At 33.9% G+C, this 20,809-nt stretch overlaps 1 protein-coding gene across 3 annotated transcripts in view; it reads left to right on the plus strand.

Annotated features, from left to right (window-relative positions):
* SOS1 (SOS Ras/Rac guanine nucleotide exchange factor 1) overlaps positions 1-20,809 on the plus strand; it is a 153,604-nt gene that overhangs the window by 68,267 nt on the left and 64,528 nt on the right. For all 3 annotated transcript variants that reach the window (XM_079940715.1, XM_079940716.1, XM_079940717.1), the window contains exons 3-6: positions 9,522-9,653; positions 11,677-11,841; positions 14,756-14,965; positions 17,475-17,618. In XM_079940715.1, coding sequence (XP_079796841.1) covers positions 9,522-9,653; positions 11,677-11,841; positions 14,756-14,965; positions 17,475-17,618 — 651 coding nt within the window. The remainder of the gene's footprint in view (positions 1-9,521; positions 9,654-11,676; positions 11,842-14,755; positions 14,966-17,474; positions 17,619-20,809) is intronic.

Genomic DNA, 20,809 nt, shown 5'->3' on the forward strand with positions numbered 1-20,809 from the left:
ATGCTAGAATGACAAATACACCTTTAAGAGTGGAATTTGTCAAGTGTTTTTATTTGTTTGTTTTTTAAAGCCAGCTGTCATTTCAAAAACATTTCAATTAATCCTTTGATCTTCAGTTGCTAGGTGTATTTTAGATAGAAGTGAACCACTTTCCACCAATTGGAAGGGAGGGAAACATCTAAAAATCTAGGAAGGAAGTTCTGTAATCTACAAAGATGACATGGCTCCTGTCTTTTTAGGGCTTATAGATTAGTGGAGATACAGGTAGGTATATGGGCGATAACATAATGTGATGTACTATGAGAAAAGGGTATGTGGGAAACAAAAAAATGGGTAAACTAATAACACAGGCTTTGGGGCTTAAGGTGAGCTTCTCAGAACAAGGACCATCTAAATGGAGTTCTTGAGGAGTCAAGATTGAGAGGAGAAGAAAGGAGGCTTGAGTACCAACTATAGAAAACGGGAGATAGAGCTGGAAATACAAAAGGAGTTTTCTGGCAATGATGAAGGATCATTTGACTTTAAAGACCTTGAATGTATAGTATACAAATCTTTGCATTTCTGTGACATTTCTTCTGCAGTACTCATTTGGGCACAAAAAGGATGGTTGAGTTGAATGGCATTTCACCATGGATATATAATGGCAGAACAGTAGGGCAAGAGAATTGTGGAAATTGGTAGCAGCAGTGCTTTACAACCCTTTTCAGGACACAACACACTAGAATGTAATCATGATTTTGCGGTACACAGTGACTGGGGAGGAGGTGTATCTCTGTCTACCCCAGGCCCTGCTCTGTTCCCCTGAGGGGTGAGGGATTGATACATAGTTATATTCAGTAGGAAGCTCAGCTGAAAAGAGCATCAGAGAATCAAATTGGATAAGGAAAAAAAGTGAAATTTACGAACAGCTGATATTTGAGTGCTTGCTATAGTATCATACACTGGTTTAAACACTTCTATGTTTATGTTTCATTTAAAGTTTTTAATAACCCCATGAAGATATTGCTGTCTTTTCCTTTAATAAGATATAAGGTCCAGAATATAAGGTCTTGTTCACTACCAAATCCCCAGCACCTAGAATATTGTCTGGCACTAAGAAGGCACTCAGAAAGTATGTGTTGAATGAATTAATGTGGAAACTGAAGCACAGAGAGGTTAAATAAGTTGCCCATGGTTACAGCTAGTAAGTAGTGAAGCCAAGACTCTAACCCAGAAAGCCTAAGCTTTCTGGGCATAAATTCTACTGAACTATTCTGCCAGGTAGGAGAGGGGAAGGTAGATTGGCAAAACATGGAGGGAACAGTATAGGATTTCCCAATAAGATCAGAGAGCTGATAACACTAGAATACCTGAGTGATAGAAATAGAAGAATAGATTGAGATCAGAGACAGAGTTGTTAGAATTTAGGATTTCTAAAGTAACATAGTTACAAAAGCAGGATGTGGCCATGTGGTGGTAGCTGGACTAGACATGAAGGTCCCTATAATGAAGTGTTCAAGGAGTTAAGAGGTCAGAGTATTTTATGTGTCCTTAATTTAAACAATAAAGTCACACAGGATGATGGCAGGACTTTACATGAGAGTGGAAGAGTGATATTCCAGAATCAGCTTGGGGAGTGGAAAAGATGCTAAATCCACCTTCATGTGGGTTTTGGGACAAGGGCATTTCCTGCTCTAGATGTCTTTAGGGGAGATCCAGATTTCAACTGAGGCAAAGAAATATTAAGCAACACTAAGTTACAGAGGTTGTGGATGTAGAAAAGATTGTGTACTATGGAATAGTAATTCATTTTGATTTTTAAAGTAATTCAAAGTAGGTTTATATATTTTTATCCCATTTTTCCATTGAATTATAAGTAAAATACCTTTTATTCATAATTTCCTTTAGGCACCTATTAACATTGGGTTTTCAGAGTAGATCTTGAATAGAAATGGTTGCCTGACTCTCCTTGTTAACAACTCCGTTTGATCTTTTGGACCCTGATTAGGTTCTCCCACAGTGTTCATAAAATGTAGCATCCAATCCTATACCTAGTGTATTAGAATGGGGTTACAGATCGCATCATCATTCTGATGTTGGTATATTCCAGGTATTTGCTAGTTTGAAAACACTACAAACTCAAATTCAGCTCTTTCCAAATAATGTTGTGCTGTACCTATGTTTATTTAATTTTCTCCTTTTCATTAATATAAAAACTAACAATTTTCCAGTATTGAAGGAGATCTCCATGAATTCTCAAAAATTACTAATGAGTCTCTCAATCTTCCACTTGCACAGATTTAATCATTATGTAGGTACTCACGATTCTAGATAATAAGGGATATTTCATGGCTTTTTAATACTCAGAAAACTTCTGAGATATTGAAGATATTTACCCTCTGCCCTGTTGTGTTATTTATAAGCAAGTAACTTGGACATTTAAAATAGATGTAGCCATGGGATATTCCAGTGAGCTGATGTTGTGGTTGGGAATGGACTTTTTGAAAGAGAATATATGACAGTAATAGAGTTAGCAATCAGTTGTGTAATAGGCTTCGTAATTTCAAAGTACTGTTATAGACATTTCTGTGCCCTTCCAACAATCCTGTGGAGTAGTTATTGTTCTCCTTGTTTTATATATTAGACAGTTAACCCGCAGAATGGTAGAACGGATTTTTTTAAAAAGATGGAAATCTAGTTCTTTTCCAATCAATAGTCAAATACCCTTCTTTGTGTACCGTTCCTGGAAGGGTATTTATTTAAGAATATGGAGATTGGAGATATTTAGATGAATATAATAGTGTCTTTAGATTCTTTTATCAGGAAATAATTTTCTTTAATTTCTTTAATGCATTTATGGAGCTTTCTTTTAAAATAATAAGGGCCATGACTTTAGCAAGCCCTTCAAATAAATTTTGAGGTAAGGGATAATTCATAAAAAAAATTAATTTGAAGGCCGTATAAAAAATGTGCTTTAAGAAATAGAGCAGTCTGATTTAGTGGAATATGTGAATTTTACTTCTGAAGAATACATTTTGATTACTTTAAAGTATAAGCATAATTCAAAGTAGGGTGGCAATTCTTGCTTAATATTCGGCCCCTAGGGGATTTGTTTCAATGAAAAACTAAAAGTGATTTTTAGTTGCCCTATAGTTTTAGGAAAATAGATACTTCAGAAGTGCTTGAAAACTAATGGGTTACATACGTATCTATAATCTTGCTTATGCTAATTTAAAAGTTTTGATAAATTGTGCTACAGGTTATTACAGACTATGAACTATCGTAGTTCAAATGAATGGGATTTTGTTTTGTTGATGTAGCTAATGTTCACTAATCCATGGCACCAATATTTGAGTATCCACTATTTGTCAGGTAGTGTTCCAGATGAATAAGGTAGTATATATAAACTCCCTGGGAATGCAGAGAAGGGGTATATGTTATTTGGTCCTGTCTTTTTAAAATTATGTTTTAAAAGATAGTGTATAAAAATTCCTCCAATCTGGTTTGCTCTCCCTCTCCTCATTTTGTATATTTAGTCGTTTTAAAAGTAGAAGTAAAACCAGTAGTATTTTTTCTGATATATCCCTGATAAAGTATATATTTATTTATTTAAAAATTTTTATTTTATTGAAGTATAATTGAGTTACAATATTGTCTTAATTTCTCCTGTACAGCAGTGATTCAATCATACATATATTGTTTTTCATATTCTTTTCCATTATGGTTTATTATAGTATATTGAATATAATAGTTCCCTGTGCTATACAGTAGGACCTTGTTGTTTATCCATAAGTATATTCTTTTTTTTTAAAATTAATTAATTAATTTATTTTTGGCTGCGTTGGGTCTTCAGTGCTGCTGGTGGGCTTTCTCTAGTTGCGGTGAGCGGGGGCTACTCTTCGTTGCGGTGTGCGGGCTTGTCATTGCAGTGGCTTCCCTTGTTGCAGAGCATGGGCTCTAGGTGTGCGGGCTCCGTTGTGGCACTCGGGCTCAGTAGTTGTGGCTCGTGGGCTTTAGAGCACAGACTCAGTAGTTGTGGCGCGTGGGCTTAGTTGCTCTGTGTCATGTGGAATCTTCCCGGGCCAGGGCTCGAACCCATGTCCCCTGCACTGGCAGGCAGATTCCTAATCACTGTGCCTCCAGGGAAGTCCCCCATAAGTATATTCTTTTAAATTTCTTAAGTCTTGTTCTTTCATAATTGTACTTGTTTTTATTTCTCTCTGGTTGACTAGACTGATTTCCATTTGTAATATCTTTTTTTCCTGTTTCCCTTTCTCGCCTGTGTGTCCTGTATTTAACCAACTTTAATTTCTTAGGACACTGATAGATTTTTCCTCTCATTTAACTCAGGCTTTCTTGGACTCTTTTTTTTTTTCATATATATATATATGTGTGTGTGTGTGTGTGTATATATATATATTCTCTTTCAGATTCTTTTCCCTTATAGGTTATTGCATAATACTGAGTATAGTTCCCTGTGCTATACAGTAGATCCTTGTTGGTTGGTTATCTATTTTTTTTAACATCTTTATCAGAGTATAATTGCATTACAGTGGTGTGTTAGTTTCTGCTTTATAACAAAGGGAATCAGCTATATGTATACATATATCCCCATATTTCTTCCCTCTTGCATCTTGGTTATCTGTTTTATACACAGTAGTTTGTATGTTTATCCCGGCCTATTAATTTATCCCCATTCCCACCCCCTTTCCCCTTTGGTAACCGTAAGTTTGTTTTCTGTGTCTGTGAGTCTCTTTCTGTTTTGGAAGTAAGTTTATTTATGTCTTTTTTTCTTTCTTTTAGATCCCACATATAAGCGATATCATATAATTGTAATTGTCTTTCTCACTTAGTAGGATAATCTCTGGGTCCATCCATATTGCTGCAAATGGAATAATTACATTCTTTTTTATGGCTGAGTAATATTCCATTGTATATATATATCACATCTTCTATATCCATTCATTTGTTGATGGACAATTAGGTTGATTCCATGTCTTGGCTATTGTAAATAGTGCTGCAGTAAACATTGGGATGCATGTATCTTTTTGAATTAAGGTTTTCTCTGGATGTATCCCCAGGAGAGAGATTGCAGGATCATATGGTAGCTCTATTTTTAGTTTTTTGAGGAACTTCCATACTGTTCTCCATAGTGGCTGCACCAATTTACATTCCCACCAACAGTGTAGGAAGGTTCCTTTTTTCCATACCTTCTTCAGCATTTATTATTTGTAGACTTTTTGATGATGGCCATTCTAACCGGTGTGAGGTGGTACCTCATTGTAGTTTTGATTTGCATTTCTCTAATAATTAGTGATGTTCAGCGTCTTTTCATGTGCCTTTTGCCCATCTGTATGTCTTCTTTGGAATAATGTCTATTTAGGTCTTCTGCCCTTTTTTTGATTGGGTTGTTTGTTTTTTTTGATATTGAGCTGTATGAGCTGTTTGTATATTTTGTAAATTAATCCCTTGTGAGTCTCATCATTTGCAAATGTTTTCTCTCCCATTCTATACGTTGTCTTTTCATTTTGTTTATGGTTTCCTTTGCTGTACAAAAGCTTTTTAAGTTTTATTAGGTCCCATTTGTTTATTTTTGTTTTTATTTCCATTTCTCTAGGAGGGGGATCCAAAGAGATATTGCTGCGATTTATGTCAGAGAGTGTCTTGTCTATGTTTTCCTCTAGGAGTTTTATAGTATCCGATCTTAAATTTAGGTCTTTAATCCATTTTGAGTTTATTTTTGTGTATGGTATTAGAAAACGTTCTAGTTTTATTCTTTTACATGTAGCTGTCCAGTTTTCCCAGTGCCACTTATTGAAGAGACTGTTATTTCTCCGTTGTATATTTCTGCCTCCTTTGTCATAGATTAATTGACTATAGGTAAGTGGGTTTATTTCTGGGCTGTCTTGTTCCATTGATCTATATTTCTGTTTTTGTGCGTGTACCATACTGTTGTGATGACTGTAGCTTTGTAGTATAGTCTGAAGTCAGGGAGCCTGATTCCTCCAGATTTGTTTTTCTTAAGATTGCTTTGGCTATTCAGGGTCTTTTGTGTTTCCATACAAATTTTAAAAAATCTTGTTATAGTGCTTTGAAAAATGCCATTGGTAATTTGATAGGGATTGCATTGAATGCTGTAGATTGCCTTGGGTAGTATGGTCATTTTGACAATATTGATTCATCCAGTCCAAGAACACAGTATATCTTTCCATCTGTTTGTGTCTTCTTTGATTTCTTTCATCAGTGTCTTATAATTTTTGAAGTACAGGTCTTTTGCCTCCTTAGGTAGGTTTATTCCTAGGTATTTTACTCTTTTTGATGTGATGGTAAATGGAACTGTTTCCTTAATTTCTCTTTCTGATCTTTCATTGTTGGTGTATAGAAATGCAACAGATTTCTGCATATTAATTTTGCATCCTGCAACTTCCCTGAATTCATTGGTGAGCTCTAGTTGTTTTCTGCTAGTGTCTTTAGGATTTTCTATGTAGAGCGTGATGTCATCTGCAAACAGTGACAGTTTTAGTTCTTTTATTCCAATTTGGATCCCTTTTATTTCTCTTTCCTTTTATCTTAGACTTTTTTCCCTGTGAGCTGAATTCTTAAATTTTAAAAGTTTGCATTTCCTTTCCCATTCATTTTTTCTTTAACTTTCTTTTCCTTCACATCCTAAAGAATCTTTGTAATTTCTAATAAGTTTGCCATTCACATTTTGATTTCCCAAGTGATTTCACAGTATTTTCTACCTTTCTAGACAGAAAAAAAAAATTCTTCTACACATTCTAAGCCTTTATTACTATTAATAGCACTTCAAAAGTACCTCCAGGTCTGAATATTTACACTGAAGTGCATGTGTAGGAATTTTTATAGATCCTAGAATGTTTCTATTGGAATTGATCATCAAGATTATCTATTTAGACACCTTCATTATGTAAAGGAAAAGACAAGGTTCTGCTAATAAGAGACAGAGCTGAATTGCAAACCTAGCTCTCTATCTTTTATTTTTCCCAAAGCCACTAAATATCAATCAAGGTGGAATTTCTCAATTTAAAACAAAACTATTAATCTTGAAAGTGGCATCTTGAAAGAGTACCTTGAAAGAGTAATAGACTTTATTTAATTCATGAATCTTTCATTGATCATTTCTCCTTGGGCTTCTTTACCTTAAATTATATAAGATAATTATAAAAATAAATTTTATTTTGCTCTAAAATTGTAATTAAATTTGCCACTACAAGATACAAAGTATTTCTTTCAGTCTGGCCTTTCCACATTCAAGGCATCTATTTTGACCCTATTAATCTTTCCCATGACCTTTGGTATTACCTCATAAATATACAGTCCAGTAATACACAAGTAAGTTTAAAATGTTTTCTTCATCATTATTATTTTCCCTTTCTTGCCTTCTCTTTTAGCATTCCTGACTTTCCTTCCCCTTCTTTCTCAAAACAATAGATAAACTCAGAATTAGGTTGATAAAATTGAGATGGGCAAGGATTGCTGTTCTGTTTTCTTTCTCTTCTACCTCAACCCCTGCCTACAGTTTGCCTTGTAATTCTACTGATGATTTTTCTTCAAAGATGTATGTTAAATGTATTTAGAATTATTAGATTGAGTTCACCTTCTGTTCTGTTCTCCTGCTTTCTATCACCACTACACAGCAGTGCTTTTTAGATTCTAGGTCATCACCCCTTATGCCCAACTAACATTTTTATAAATGAATAGGAAAAATCAGTACATTGCCTATAGTGAAAGAAGGTTTTGTTTTATGAAACTTTGTCCCAGTGTACTATGTATGTGATATACAAGAATGTAATGTAAAATGTATTAAGATTTCTTACTATGCATTGAGGTCCCCCCCACCAAAAAAATGTTAGCCATAGGGCTATACTATTATAAGGTCTGTAATCATTTATTCAGTTAACCATGGGTTAAACCCATCAGTATGAAATTTTTAATTGGGAATCATGGTAAAGTTAGTCCTAAATCTCTTGTCATTTTTGGATTATCAAGTCTATAGTATTGATTTGGAAAAAAGGAAAAGAATTCTTGTTTTGGACATTCTTTTCCACCCTTTTCCTTCTTCCTTTGTTAGTCCTTTTTCACCTGCCGAACTCCCCCAGTATTTTGGACCTTTGTATTGCCTTTATTATATGAGGGTGTAGCATCCTAGCAAATAGCTTTTCAACTAGACATTTGAAAATGTCTGTAAACTCCATTTTTAACTACAATAATTTCTGTGATTAGATTTAAGATGATCACTTCTTTTTTTTTTTTTTTTGCGGTACACGGGCCTGTCACTGCTGTGGCCTCTCCCGTTGCGGAGCACAGGCTCCGGACGCGCAGGCCCAGCAGCCATGGCCCACGGGCCCAGCCGCTTTGCGGCATGTGGGATCCTCCTGGACCGGGGCAGGAACCCGTGTCCCCTGCATCGGCAGATGGACTCCCAACCACTGCGCCACCAGGGAAGCCCTAAAATGATCACTTCTTATATTTAGAAGCTGACTTATCCTTGAACATAGATGAAGAGAAAATTTCTTAAATTTGAATGGGTTAAACTATTTTCAGTTTATAAATTTGTTATTAACATGTCCTGGAATCAATGTTTCCTTTCCCTCCACAGAATATCACATAGCAATCTTTTTCATTTTCCATCTTAGTAGCAATTGACAAAACTTTTAATTTACACTTACAATCAGGAGTGATGTTAAACAGTTTTTATATATTACTAACTAAATACGGAGCAATTTAAAATACATGTTAAAATTGTGTAATAGCGACCTCTACTGGTTTTAATTATGGTATACTGAAAGTGGATTTTAAAAACTTCAGAGCATGAAAGTAATACCTTTTGTTTGAAGTGAATTATATTAGTTTATTAAAGTCGGGAAATTCAGCTTTTACATGAGCTCTTTCACTTTCAATGGAAATTCTAACCGGATAACTGCTGGATTAAAATGAAATATCTTGATAAAAATTAATAACCTGTGGAAGATTCAAACTCTAATGATAAGCTACAGTGTATTAAAGTTGCTGTTACTAATGTAAACCCTTGATTTCCATGATTTATAAATAGTTTTGAAGTCAAGTACCTTTGCATGATGGATAAAGGAAAAAATTCTTAGAAGTTTCAAGTAGAAAATGCTATTTTAGTTTGTAATTGGTGTTGAAATAAAGGACAAATGAGAACTGGATTTAGATATTTTCTTTTTAAGCTTAGGTCTTGTTCCTTGAAATTTTATATAAGTAATGTTTTAAATAGCATCTACTCATTCTTGTCATTAGCTTTACCACAGTGAAGTTGAAATTCAGAATGTGATTTTTCCCCTAGTTAATAGAAGGAACATTTAGTCTCTTAATTGTGTAATTAAGAAACTAGTACATTGGCAGTTATGGTTTTCTCTTAGCTTAGGTATGTTTGTAGTATAAATTATACTACATGTGAAAGCCTGCTTTTGGTATTCTTTGATTTTAAAAGTAAATTGTAAGTGAATAGCACTATTTAATATATTTGTTGCTTAGTTGTTATTTTCCTATTTTCCAAGGAACGTGTTCAAAAAAGTTTCCCTCATCCAATTGATAAGTGGGCAATAGCTGATGCCCAGTCGGCTATTGAAAAGAGGAAGCGAAGAAACCCTTTATCTCTCCCAGTAGAAAAAATTCATCCTTTGTTAAAGGTAAAACTGAAATACTGCCTTCTTGCCTTTTAAAAGCAAAATAAAACCCATGATTTTCAAACACAAAGAGTATGTTTTACGGATAATAGAGTCAACTGAAGAGTAACATTCTCTCGTTTTAATTTTTCCAGGAATTTATGTCATGGGGAGGGATGATATAATAGGAAACTATAAGTTGGACAACATGACTTAAAGTAATTTCATACCAACAGTAATAATCAAGCAAATTGAAAGCACTAAGAAAAGTTATAATTGTGGATTTTGTTTATCTCAGATGTTAATAGAACCTCAAAGAGAACTTGTAAAACTCCTTTTTTTGTTGGCTAGACCTAAGTGTCCCTATAAATCCTTCACATAGTTAGACATGTAGGGACCTCTGTGAGACTGCCATAGGGCTATGTGTAATCTCTGAACAAAAATTCCATAAAGATCACCTATACTATTTAGTCCTATTTGTCATTTATATTAGTCAGTCAGTTGAATCTCTCCAGAACTAATAGAAAAAATAACTGCTGGGAACTCTAATAATGTGATTTCTTTTTTATTTAATACAATGAACAAACTATTGATTAACTCTCACATCAAAAATATAGGTATGATAATAATTAAAACCTTAATAATACTTCTCTGATATCAATAATTCTATGTGTACTATAATACAAGTAAAATGCTAATGCTTGCATACATTATCTGTAGGTTTTATTATTCAACAGAGTTAATTATTATCATCCCCACTTTGTAGATGAGATAACTGAGGCAGAAGGTGATTAAGCAACTTTTAGTTCACAGGACTCTAAGTGAATAGCATTAGGAAATCCACGTCAGTTTGATCTTGTACAAGATTTAAGACTGAACACTTGGGTGATTAAGACTATCAAAAGGTTACGTTTTGTCCTTTGTTGTTTGAATAGAAATATCTACCTATATCTTACTAACTGGTCTGAGGAAGTAAGTTCAAGTTATAGAAAATTACTAAGCTGTTAGTCATTGCACTTCTTTATAATTCTCTTTTCATGATTTTTATAGCCATACTTTGAATTATATTCTAAGAGAATTAACAAGTTGAGGTATGTGCATGCTGTATTAATGATTCTAAATGTTGCATTTTAGGGTCTAATTGTGGGTATCATTTCAATTTATTAATATATCCATATCACTATAAACAGTTAATAGTTTTTACATATTCTTAAAGGTAAATGCAACCTGTTCCCAACTTATAAGTAAACTTTTTTTTTTAAGTATAGTTGATCTACAATGTTATATTAGTTTTAGGTGAACAACATAGTGATTCAATATTTTTAGAGATTATACTCCATTTAAAGTTGTTATAAAATATATAAGTAAACTTATTATTTTGAAGGTTTTTTTCTTAATTGGATTGTTTACAAAATAGAATTTATTTTCCTATAGGAATTGGTCAGCCCCACAAAAGCCCATACTCTCTTTGAAGTCTAAAAATAGGACTATTTAATGTGCCCTTAATAACCACTGTTGTTCAGCAAGACATAGCATGAATTTTTTTCCATAGAAACAGCCCAGATACCAGGAATGAATGTACCACTAGGGTTTTTAGGAAGCCCAGGTTCCTTTGGAAAGAAGGATAGAGGTATAAGGATGGTAGATATTCCCAGATACCAATAATATATTAACTCTTGTTCTGCATAAAGGAAAAAACCCTCATTTGTCATTCTTAATTCCAGGTATTCTGAATTAGGTAACAATGAGCATTTTTCCCCTCCCCCAAACTTGGGCTTCCATTCCTAGTTTGGGGATTATCTATTTACTTACCTGTACTTCTTAAGTATTTTACATGATCATAGGTAATTTTGCCTTACCTTTTCTTAGTTTACATTTTCAAATAGCAATATGTATATTATTCATAGATGAACTACTTAAAATTAAATGCTGTTGATAATCACACGCCTCAGTAACAGTTAAGCTAAACTGTATACACTTTTTAAAAACTCAGTGTGTCAAATTTGTAGTAAATAATTTTAAACATGCTTTTCTTTTAATTTTTCAGGAGGTCCTAGGTTATAAAATTGACCACCAGGTTTCTGTTTACATAGTAGCAGTATTAGAATACATTTCTGCAGACATTTTAAAGCTGGTGGGGAATTATGTGCGAAATATACGGCATTATGAAATTACAAAACAAGATATTAAAGTGGCAATGTGTGCTGATAAGGTAGGATACAGATCTATATGTTTTGTTCTTAAATTTTTATTCATGACTTACTGGGTGCTAACATACTACTTAGACTGAATAAAATTGTATATTGTTTGTTAGGACATACTTTTAGTACTCTAATGGCAAGAACTCCAGATATCACTTTATGTAAATAAAGTATTATATATATAGTATTTAAATGTGTTTAAGTATGTCATGTAGCTTTTCTTTTATGTGTTGCTGCATGTAGGGTTAATAACAGTAATAATCTCTTATTAGCGAATTTCTTAAATTTTTATTTGCATTGGAAGACTTAGAAGATTATGGATTTACTTGAAAAGAATATTCAAAAATGTAAAAATACTGGGTTGGCCAAAAAGTTCATTCGTAAGATGGCTCTCTAGTAGCGCTTAGTTGCCTTTAACTTCATTTGAAACAGTTTTGTTAGATTGTATTGTGACAGCTGTCATTTCAGTATGCATTTAAAAAAGACTTATCAAAATTGGTGAATTTTTGTGTAGCCATTTTAATATTGAAGATGTAAGAAAAACAACATTTTCGGCATATTATGCTGTATTATTTCAAGAAAGGTAAAAATGCAACTGAAACACAAAAAAAGATTTGTGCAGTGTATGGAGAAGGTGCTGTGACTGATCAAACGTGTCAAAAGTGGTTTGGGATATTTCGAGCTAGAGATTTCTCTCTGGATGATGCTCAACAGTCAGGTAGACCATTTGAAGTTGATAGCGAGCATATGGAGACATTAAATGAGAACAGTCAACGTTATACCACGTGGGAGATAGCTGACATACTCAAAATATCCAAATCAAGCATTGAAAATCATTTGCACCAGCTTGGTTATGTTAATCGCTTTGATGTTTGGGTTCCACATAAGTTAAGTGAAAAAAATCCTTGACCATATTTCCGCCTGCAATTCTCTGCTGAAATGTAATTAAAACATACCATTTTTTAAACAAATTGTGATGGGCGATGAAAAGTGGATACTGTACAACAGTGTGGAACGGAAGAGATCGTGGGGCAAGTGGGGCAAGATCCCACCAACCACACCAAAGGCCGGTCTTCATCCAAAGAAGGTGATGTTGTGTATATGGTGGGATTGGAAGGGAGTCCTCTATTATGAGCTCTTCTGGAATACCAAATGATTAATTCCAGTAAGTACTGCTCCCAACTAGACCAACTGAAAGCAGCACTCGACAATAAAGCATCCAGAATTAGTCAACAGAAAATGCATCATCTTCCATCAGAATACCGCAAGACCACATGTTTCTTTGATGACCAGGCAAAAACTGTTACAGCTTGGCTGGGAAGTTCTGATTCATCCGCCGTATTCACCAGACATTGCACCTTCGAATTTCCATTTATTTCAGTCTTTACAAAATTCTCTTAATGGAAAAAATTTCAATTCCCTGGATGACTGTAAAAGACACCTGGAACAGTTCTCTGCTCAAAAAGCTAAAAAGTTTTGGGAAGGTGGAATTATGAAGTTGCCTGAAAAATGGCAGAAGGTAGTGGAACAAAATGGGTGAATACATTGTTCAATAAATTTCTTGGTGAAAATGTATCTTTTATTTTTACTTAAAAACGAAGGAACTTTTTGGCCAACCCAATACTAAATTCTTGAGAGTTTAATTTCTTTGCCTAGCTTTCTTTATGTTTTTTTTCCCTAGCTTTCTTTAGATACTACTTGTATGGTTTTACTATGATTATGTTAAGAGCAAACATTTATTGAAAGTTAAGCATATATGCGACTTATCTCATTTGGTCCTTATGATATCCCTCTAAGGTAGATGCTCTTATCTACATTTTATAAAAGGGAAACTGAAGTTCAGAGAGATAAAGAAATTGGTCTAGAATTTTCTGAGAAGTTTCAAAGCCTAGACGTGCACTCCAGATCTGAGTCTAAGTCATTGCGCTGTACTGTCTCAGTAATTTTATTTTATAAAAATGAGTTTTCAGAAAAGAAAATATTTTCTGATGAAGCATTTCACTCCCTTTTTTCCAACTATTATTGATTCGGAATATTCTTTCTGATTGCCGAATCCACTTAAATATATTTTAGTATATTTGTTCTTTCAGAATGTAAAAATCACCTCATCTGAAGGATTTCAGATGCTTTTATTTTTTAATGAATGAGTATTTGATTTTAAAATAGTTATTTTTCAATGAATATAAAATATTTGATACTTTTAAGTGAATTGATAAAATATTTCTGAGTATGTAGTACGTGCTCACACAGAGAAGAGATGCAAGAGAAATATAGAACGAGACTGTAAATTTGATGAAAGGGTACTTACATTTGTGAAACAAGCAGAAAGTAATACAAGATAAAATATTTTATTACGTTATAGGGATAATGATGTTGAAGTTCACAGGAGGGAAAAGATAAGGTTTAGCAAGAGTAGTAATAGTAGACTTCTTGGATAATGATGTTGAAGTTCACAGGAGGGAAAAGATAAGGTTTAGCAAGAGTAGTAATAGTAGACTTCTTGGAAAAAAACAGGACTTATTTTGATCAATCACCAACAAACGTAGGAATTATTCAAATATGAATTATGTGAGGCCCTGGAATGAAGTGGTGATGTCAAGGTTATGAAACAGAGGAAACTAAGAGAGAAATCCAAGACAAGATTTGGAAACAAATTAGAAGTAATACACGGTTAACAAGAGAGACAGACAGACAGATACTTGTATTGACAGAGAACTTGGAAGAGGCAGTTTGTGATACCTGATGTAGAATTTTTGTCTTAGAGAAGCTGTGGAGGGGGAAATGACATTATATCCGAGAAGAGGTAATTGTGTGTCTGCTTATTATCATTTAAGAACTGTATTCAAATAATAGCTTAGGGTGCTTCACTTCAAGTTGAACTACAGATTCATATTTTATTATACTTTTTTCTATCTCTGACTGTAGGTATTGATGGATATGTTTCATCAAGATGTAGAAGATATAAATATATTATCTTTAACTGATGAAGAGCCTTCCACCTCAGGAGAGCAAACTTATTATGATTTGGTAAAAGCATTTATGGCAGAAATTCGACAATACATAAGGGAACTTAATTTAATTATAAAAGTTTTTAGAGAGCCCTTTGTCTCCAATTCAAAATTGTTTTCAGCTAACGTAAGTATCATTGAATAAATGTATATCATTGCATGTGTTGTTAATTTTACATGACCACTCAAATCTGAATTTGTATAGTTCATGATTGCTAATTGGTCCACTTTTTAAAAGTAGTGGGATTTAATTCATCATGACTGTGATCAAAAATAAAGTTGCTACAACAGTTTTGATAAATTAAACATCAGAAATTAAAAGACAAAATCTAAACTAGACTGATTGTGTAAGTACAAATGAATTCACAGACTCTTCCATGTACTCCAAAGAATAAAACGTCTTGTTTAGGTGAAAGGTTTCTATGTTTAATTTGACTCATTTGTATCATTGAACCAACACTTCATCAGGGCTGCCTATATTTTTGATGCCATACTTGGCAATGGGGATTCAAAGATGAATAAAAAACCGTTCTTCTGTCAAGTTTAGTGCAGTCAAGACAGAAATGTAAACTTTAAATTAAGTTGCAATACAATGTGGTAATTACCATAAACAGAAGTATGACAACAGTATTTTGGGGAGCACAAAGGAAGGTGCCAATAACTGAAAATTAGAGAAGGGACTGCTGATCTTATAGTAGTAATTAGACCAACCTTATTGGGTCCTGGAGAAATGCTAAATGGGAACAGTTGAGATTGTCTAAGGGAGTTGCATTCTAGTAATTTCTAGAAGTGTAGCTACATAGTCACAGGTGACTGATGGAGAAGTGGTGCTCACAACAGAGGCTGAGACTGGTATTCACTCACTGTTATGGCAATGAGCAGACATTAAAAAATAAAGGAGTTTTTACTATATTTACAAATCTGTAAATATAGTAAAAAAACATTGAATTGTTCACTTTAGGATGAATTGCATGGTATGTAAATTATATTTTAATAAAGTTGTTTAAAAACAAAGTGGTAAAGAATAGGCAAAGATTTCTTAGGACACAAAAATCAAGAACCATAAAATTAAAAATTAATGAATTAGACTTCATTAAAATGAAAAAAACTTTTGCTCTTTGAAAAGCATTGTCAGAAAAATTAAAATGTAAGCCACAGATTGTAGGAACCTGTTTGAATTACATATATCTAACAAAGGGTTTGTATTCAGAATATATAAAGAACTTTTGCAATTCTCAATAATAAGAAAAACAGCCTGATATTTTAGGTGGGCAAAAAATTTGAACACTTTATAAAAGAAGGTATGCCAGTGACCAAAAAGCACATCAAAAGATGCTCAACATTAATAGTCATAAGGAAAATGCAAATTAAGACCATAATGAGACACTACTACACACTCATTAGAAAAGCTAAAATTAAAAAGACTGACAATACTGAATGTTGAAAAGCATGTGGAGCAACTGCTTTTGGGAATGTAAAATTCCCACATTGCTTCTGAGAATGTAATCTGGTATTAATATTTAGGAAAAGAATTTGGTAATTTCATATAATATTAACCATAAGGTAGCCATACAACCTAGCAATTCCACTACAAAATCACAGTTGGGTAAAACATCCCTTCAAAGTTCAAAATAGACCAGTGGATTTTAATGTGCAAAATTTATATAGTTTCAGATTCTACGTTGCAACTAACCTTTAAGAAGCTACCATTTATTGACTTGTATAATACCATAAAAAGATATTCACTCCATATATATGAGATTTCCAGAATAGGCAAATCCATAGAGATAGAAAGTGGATTAGTAGTTGCCAGAGACTGGGGATGGGTGTGTCGGGGAAGAATGGAGAGGGCTACTACTGGATACAGCCTTTCTTTTTGAGGTGATGAAGATGTTCTAGAATTTGATGGTAGTGACGATTGAACAGGCTGTGAATATGTGAAAGTACACTTTAAAAGGGTGGATTTTATGGTACGTGACATATCTCAGTGAAGAAACTATGCAGAAAAAGAAAAGGGTATCCACAGTTATTTGAATAGACTCCTCCATTTTCCAACTACATGTCTTTGTAAAGCTAGATTTTCTTCATATGCTTTAACCAAAGCAACATATCACAACAGATTGAATGCAGAAATATACATGAAAAGCCGGCTATCTTCTATTAAACTAGGTGTTAGAGATTTGCAAAAATGTAAAACAGTGCCATTCTCCTCACTAAGATTTTTAGTTGTTCTAGAAAAATATAGTTACTTTTCATAAAAGAACTCTTTATTGTTATTTTTAAATGAATTAAATGTTTTATAATTTTCTTGGTTTTAATTTCTAATATAGTAAATGTTGATAGTAAATAATTTCTAATATAGTAAGCAAAAGCTCTTTGGAGTTTTCAGTAATTTTTAAGAGTGTGAAGGAGTCCTGAGAACCAAAAGTTTGAGAACCAGTGACCTAGAGAAATGTTTTTTGCAAACTGTACTTCATTGCCAAAGGAATTCTTTGTCTTTTACTTATATTTGTAAGTTGTTAAAATTTCTCACTGTATCTGCCATGTTAAATTTCATGATTATAAAATGACTTACTGGCTCAAAATTTGTTTTATTATACCACCTAACTGAATTCATGTGTTTTTCATCCCAACAGGATGTAGAAAATATATTTAGCCGTATAGTGGATATACATGAACTTAGTGTAAAGTTACTGGGCCATATAGAAGATACTGTAGAAATGACAGATGAAGGCAGTCCCCATCCATTAGTAGGAAGTTGCTTTGAAGACTTAGCAGAGGTAAGTAATTATACACCAAAAAAGTCTGCATCTAGAAGGCCCGACATTTGAATTAAAATTGGAATCTGAATTCTTGTTTCCAGCTAACATATACATTAACTGCTGACTACTCAACTATATTGCCTCTTCCTCAAAGGGTCATTGTCAGCATTTATTTCCATTATCTCACGAAACTTAGAAAAAGTAGTTTCTCATCATTATAAAAAACAGATCCCACAGCTGACACTTAATTGGCTATCTTATCAATGAAGAGGCCACAGAACTTGGACCTGAGGTCAAACTACTTGTGTTCCAGTCTAAAATCTGCTACTTAGTAGTTGTATGTGTCCGTGGGCAATTTACTTCACATCTCTAAACCTCTCTAGCTATATTTGTAAAAGAAAGATAATAATAGGACTCAGGATTTTTTGAAAGTTAAATAACTTTCCTGAAATATTTAGCTAACCAGCTTCATACAGCTACTTAATATATGGTAACTGTGCATAATTATTTAGAATAGGAGGGATAAAGTGAATAGGGAAATCAAGTCCAGGACCTAGATGATTCAGATATCATAGGGGGAGAAAAATGATAACCTTCTCCTTGATATGTCAAGTGCTAAAATACTGAGTTAGCCCTTACAAGTTAGCATTGATAGTCATTCTGAAATTTCTAGCTCTTTGTTCTCATTTCGAAATCAACTATATCTTTTTTTTTTTTGCGGTACGCGGGCCTCTCACTGTTGTGGCCTCTTCCATTGCGGAGCACAGGCTCCGGACGCGCAGGCTTAGTGGCCATGGCTCACAGGCCCAGCCGCTCTGCGGCATGTGGGATCTTCCCGGACCGGGACACGAACCCGTGTCCCCTGCATCGGCAGGCGGACTCTCAACCACTGCGCCACCAGGGGAGCCCTGAATATTTTTTTTATAAATTTGTTTATCTTATTTATTTTTGGCTGCTTCGGGTCTTCATTGCTGTGCACAGGCTTTCCTCTAGTTGCGGAGAGTGGGAGCTACTCTTCATTGCGGTGCACAGGCTTCTCATTGTGGTGGCTTCTCTTGTTGCAGAGCCAGGCTCTAGGTGCGTGGGCTTCAGTAGTTGTGGCACACGGGCTCAGTAGTTGTGGCTTGCAGGCTCTAGAGCACAGGCTCAGTAGTTGTGGTGCACAGGCTTAGTTGTTCTGCGGCATGTAGGATATTCCCGGACCAGGGCTCGAACCCGTATCTCCTGCATTGGCAGGCAGATTCTTAACTGCTGTGCTGCCAGGGAGGCCCAAGCTACTGAATATTTTAAAAACCAAACTGTTTTTTTTTTTAATTTAAAAGGGAAGGTAAACTAAACTTCTCAGCACATAAAATGGGCTTGTATTCAGAAGATAAGAAAAACTAAACAACTGTAAACTCTCTTTAAAATTTAGAAAAATTTATAGATAATAACAAACTTTATTTGATTTTAAAACATTTAGGAAAATCACCAAAAGAATAGAAATACTACCTATATCTTACAATGTACAAGAACTGTAGGAACACTTTTTAACCTTTTCCACTGATAATAGGAAAGAATAATGAAGTAAAGAAAAAGTAAAGTAACCTCATTTAAAATGGCATAGTACAGTTGGCCTTCTGTATCACCAGATGTGGAACCCACAGATACAGAGGGCTGACTGTAATATGATACAAATAAATCCAACTACATTATACTACTATGTTAGTAACTCAGTATATGTAAACTGATGATACTCGCCTATTTAAAGAAAGTACTTATTTTTTATTTTTAAAAGTCCATTTCTTGCAGCTTGTAGAGACACACCCAAAACAGAACCACAGAAATATTTAAAATAAAGGGATTGGGCTTCCCTGGTGGCGCAGTGGTTGAGAGTCCGCCTGCCAATGCAGAGGATACGGGTTCGTGCCCTGGTCCAGGAAGATCCCACATCCCATGGAGCGCCTATGCCCATGAGCCATGGCCACTGAGCCTGCGCGTCTGGAGCCTGTGCTCTGCAACGGGAGAGGCCACAACGGTGAGAGGCCCGCATACTGCAAAAAATAAAATAAAATAAAGTAAAGGGATTGAAAAGTCAACATATGAAAACAAATAAAGGGAAGCTAGTATATAAATATCAATTGATATAATTAGGAAAAGTAAGCTTGGTGGGGAGGACATTAGAGAGGAACACTACCTAAATAGGAAAAGGGACAACGTCATGAAGATACAACAATCATGAATGTATGTGTACCTGATTATAAAGCCTCAAAATATAAGAAATAGAAACTGACAATTACGAGAAATGGAAAAAAATTTACTATCATGATAGGAAATTGTAGCACATCTCTATCACAAACAGAAAAAAGATTAAGGCTATAGAAGTTAAAATAAGAAAATGAACAGGTTTGATTATGTATATATGGATGATTCTAGATTCATTTCAAGATACCAGTTATATTTACAAAAAGTGGTTACAGTATTAGATAAAAAAGGAAGTCTCAAATATTACATAATAGCATATAAACCATCTTTTCTGACTATGAAATTAAATTAGAAATCACAATAAAAAGTTATTAAAATACTAGGAAGTCTTAAAAATGAATTTCTAAATATCTCATGGATTAAAGAGGCAGTGACAATGAAAATTACAAAATACTTGAAATTGAGCAAAAGTGAAAGTACTATATACAAAACCCTGTAAGATGCAACTAAAGCAATGCATAAAGAAAAACTTACAGTTTTAGACATATATTTTAAAAAGTAGATATAACTAAAAATAAATGAGTAAAGGTTTCAATCCAAGAAACAGGAAAGATAATGTAAATTTGAGAGTTGATAATAATAGAAACAACATAAAGGAAGTAATAGAAGAACAGAATTAATGAACTAGAAAGCACACAACAGATAGAACAAAACCTCTAATAATGTTGATCAAGGGAGAAAAAAGGAAAAGCATAAATATTAAGAAGAAAAAGTTATAACTAACTACAGATTGCAACTTTTAAAATCATTCAGGAATGCTGAGATCCATTTGAAAATTTTTGAGAACTGGGATGGAGTGGTTAACTTTTTAAAAAATATAAAATAGGAAAATTGACTTAAGAAATAGATATCCTAAAATAAAAATAGATATCCTAATTAACTTAAAAACCATTAAAAATTGAATAATCAAATCTATGTGTCAACAAATGACATGAGGCATACACTAAGTATTAGGAGTTTTACCA

Source organism: Stenella coeruleoalba, assembly GCF_951394435.1.
Source record: "Stenella coeruleoalba genome assembly, chromosome: 13".
NCBI lineage: Eukaryota > Metazoa > Chordata > Mammalia > Artiodactyla > Delphinidae > Stenella > Stenella coeruleoalba.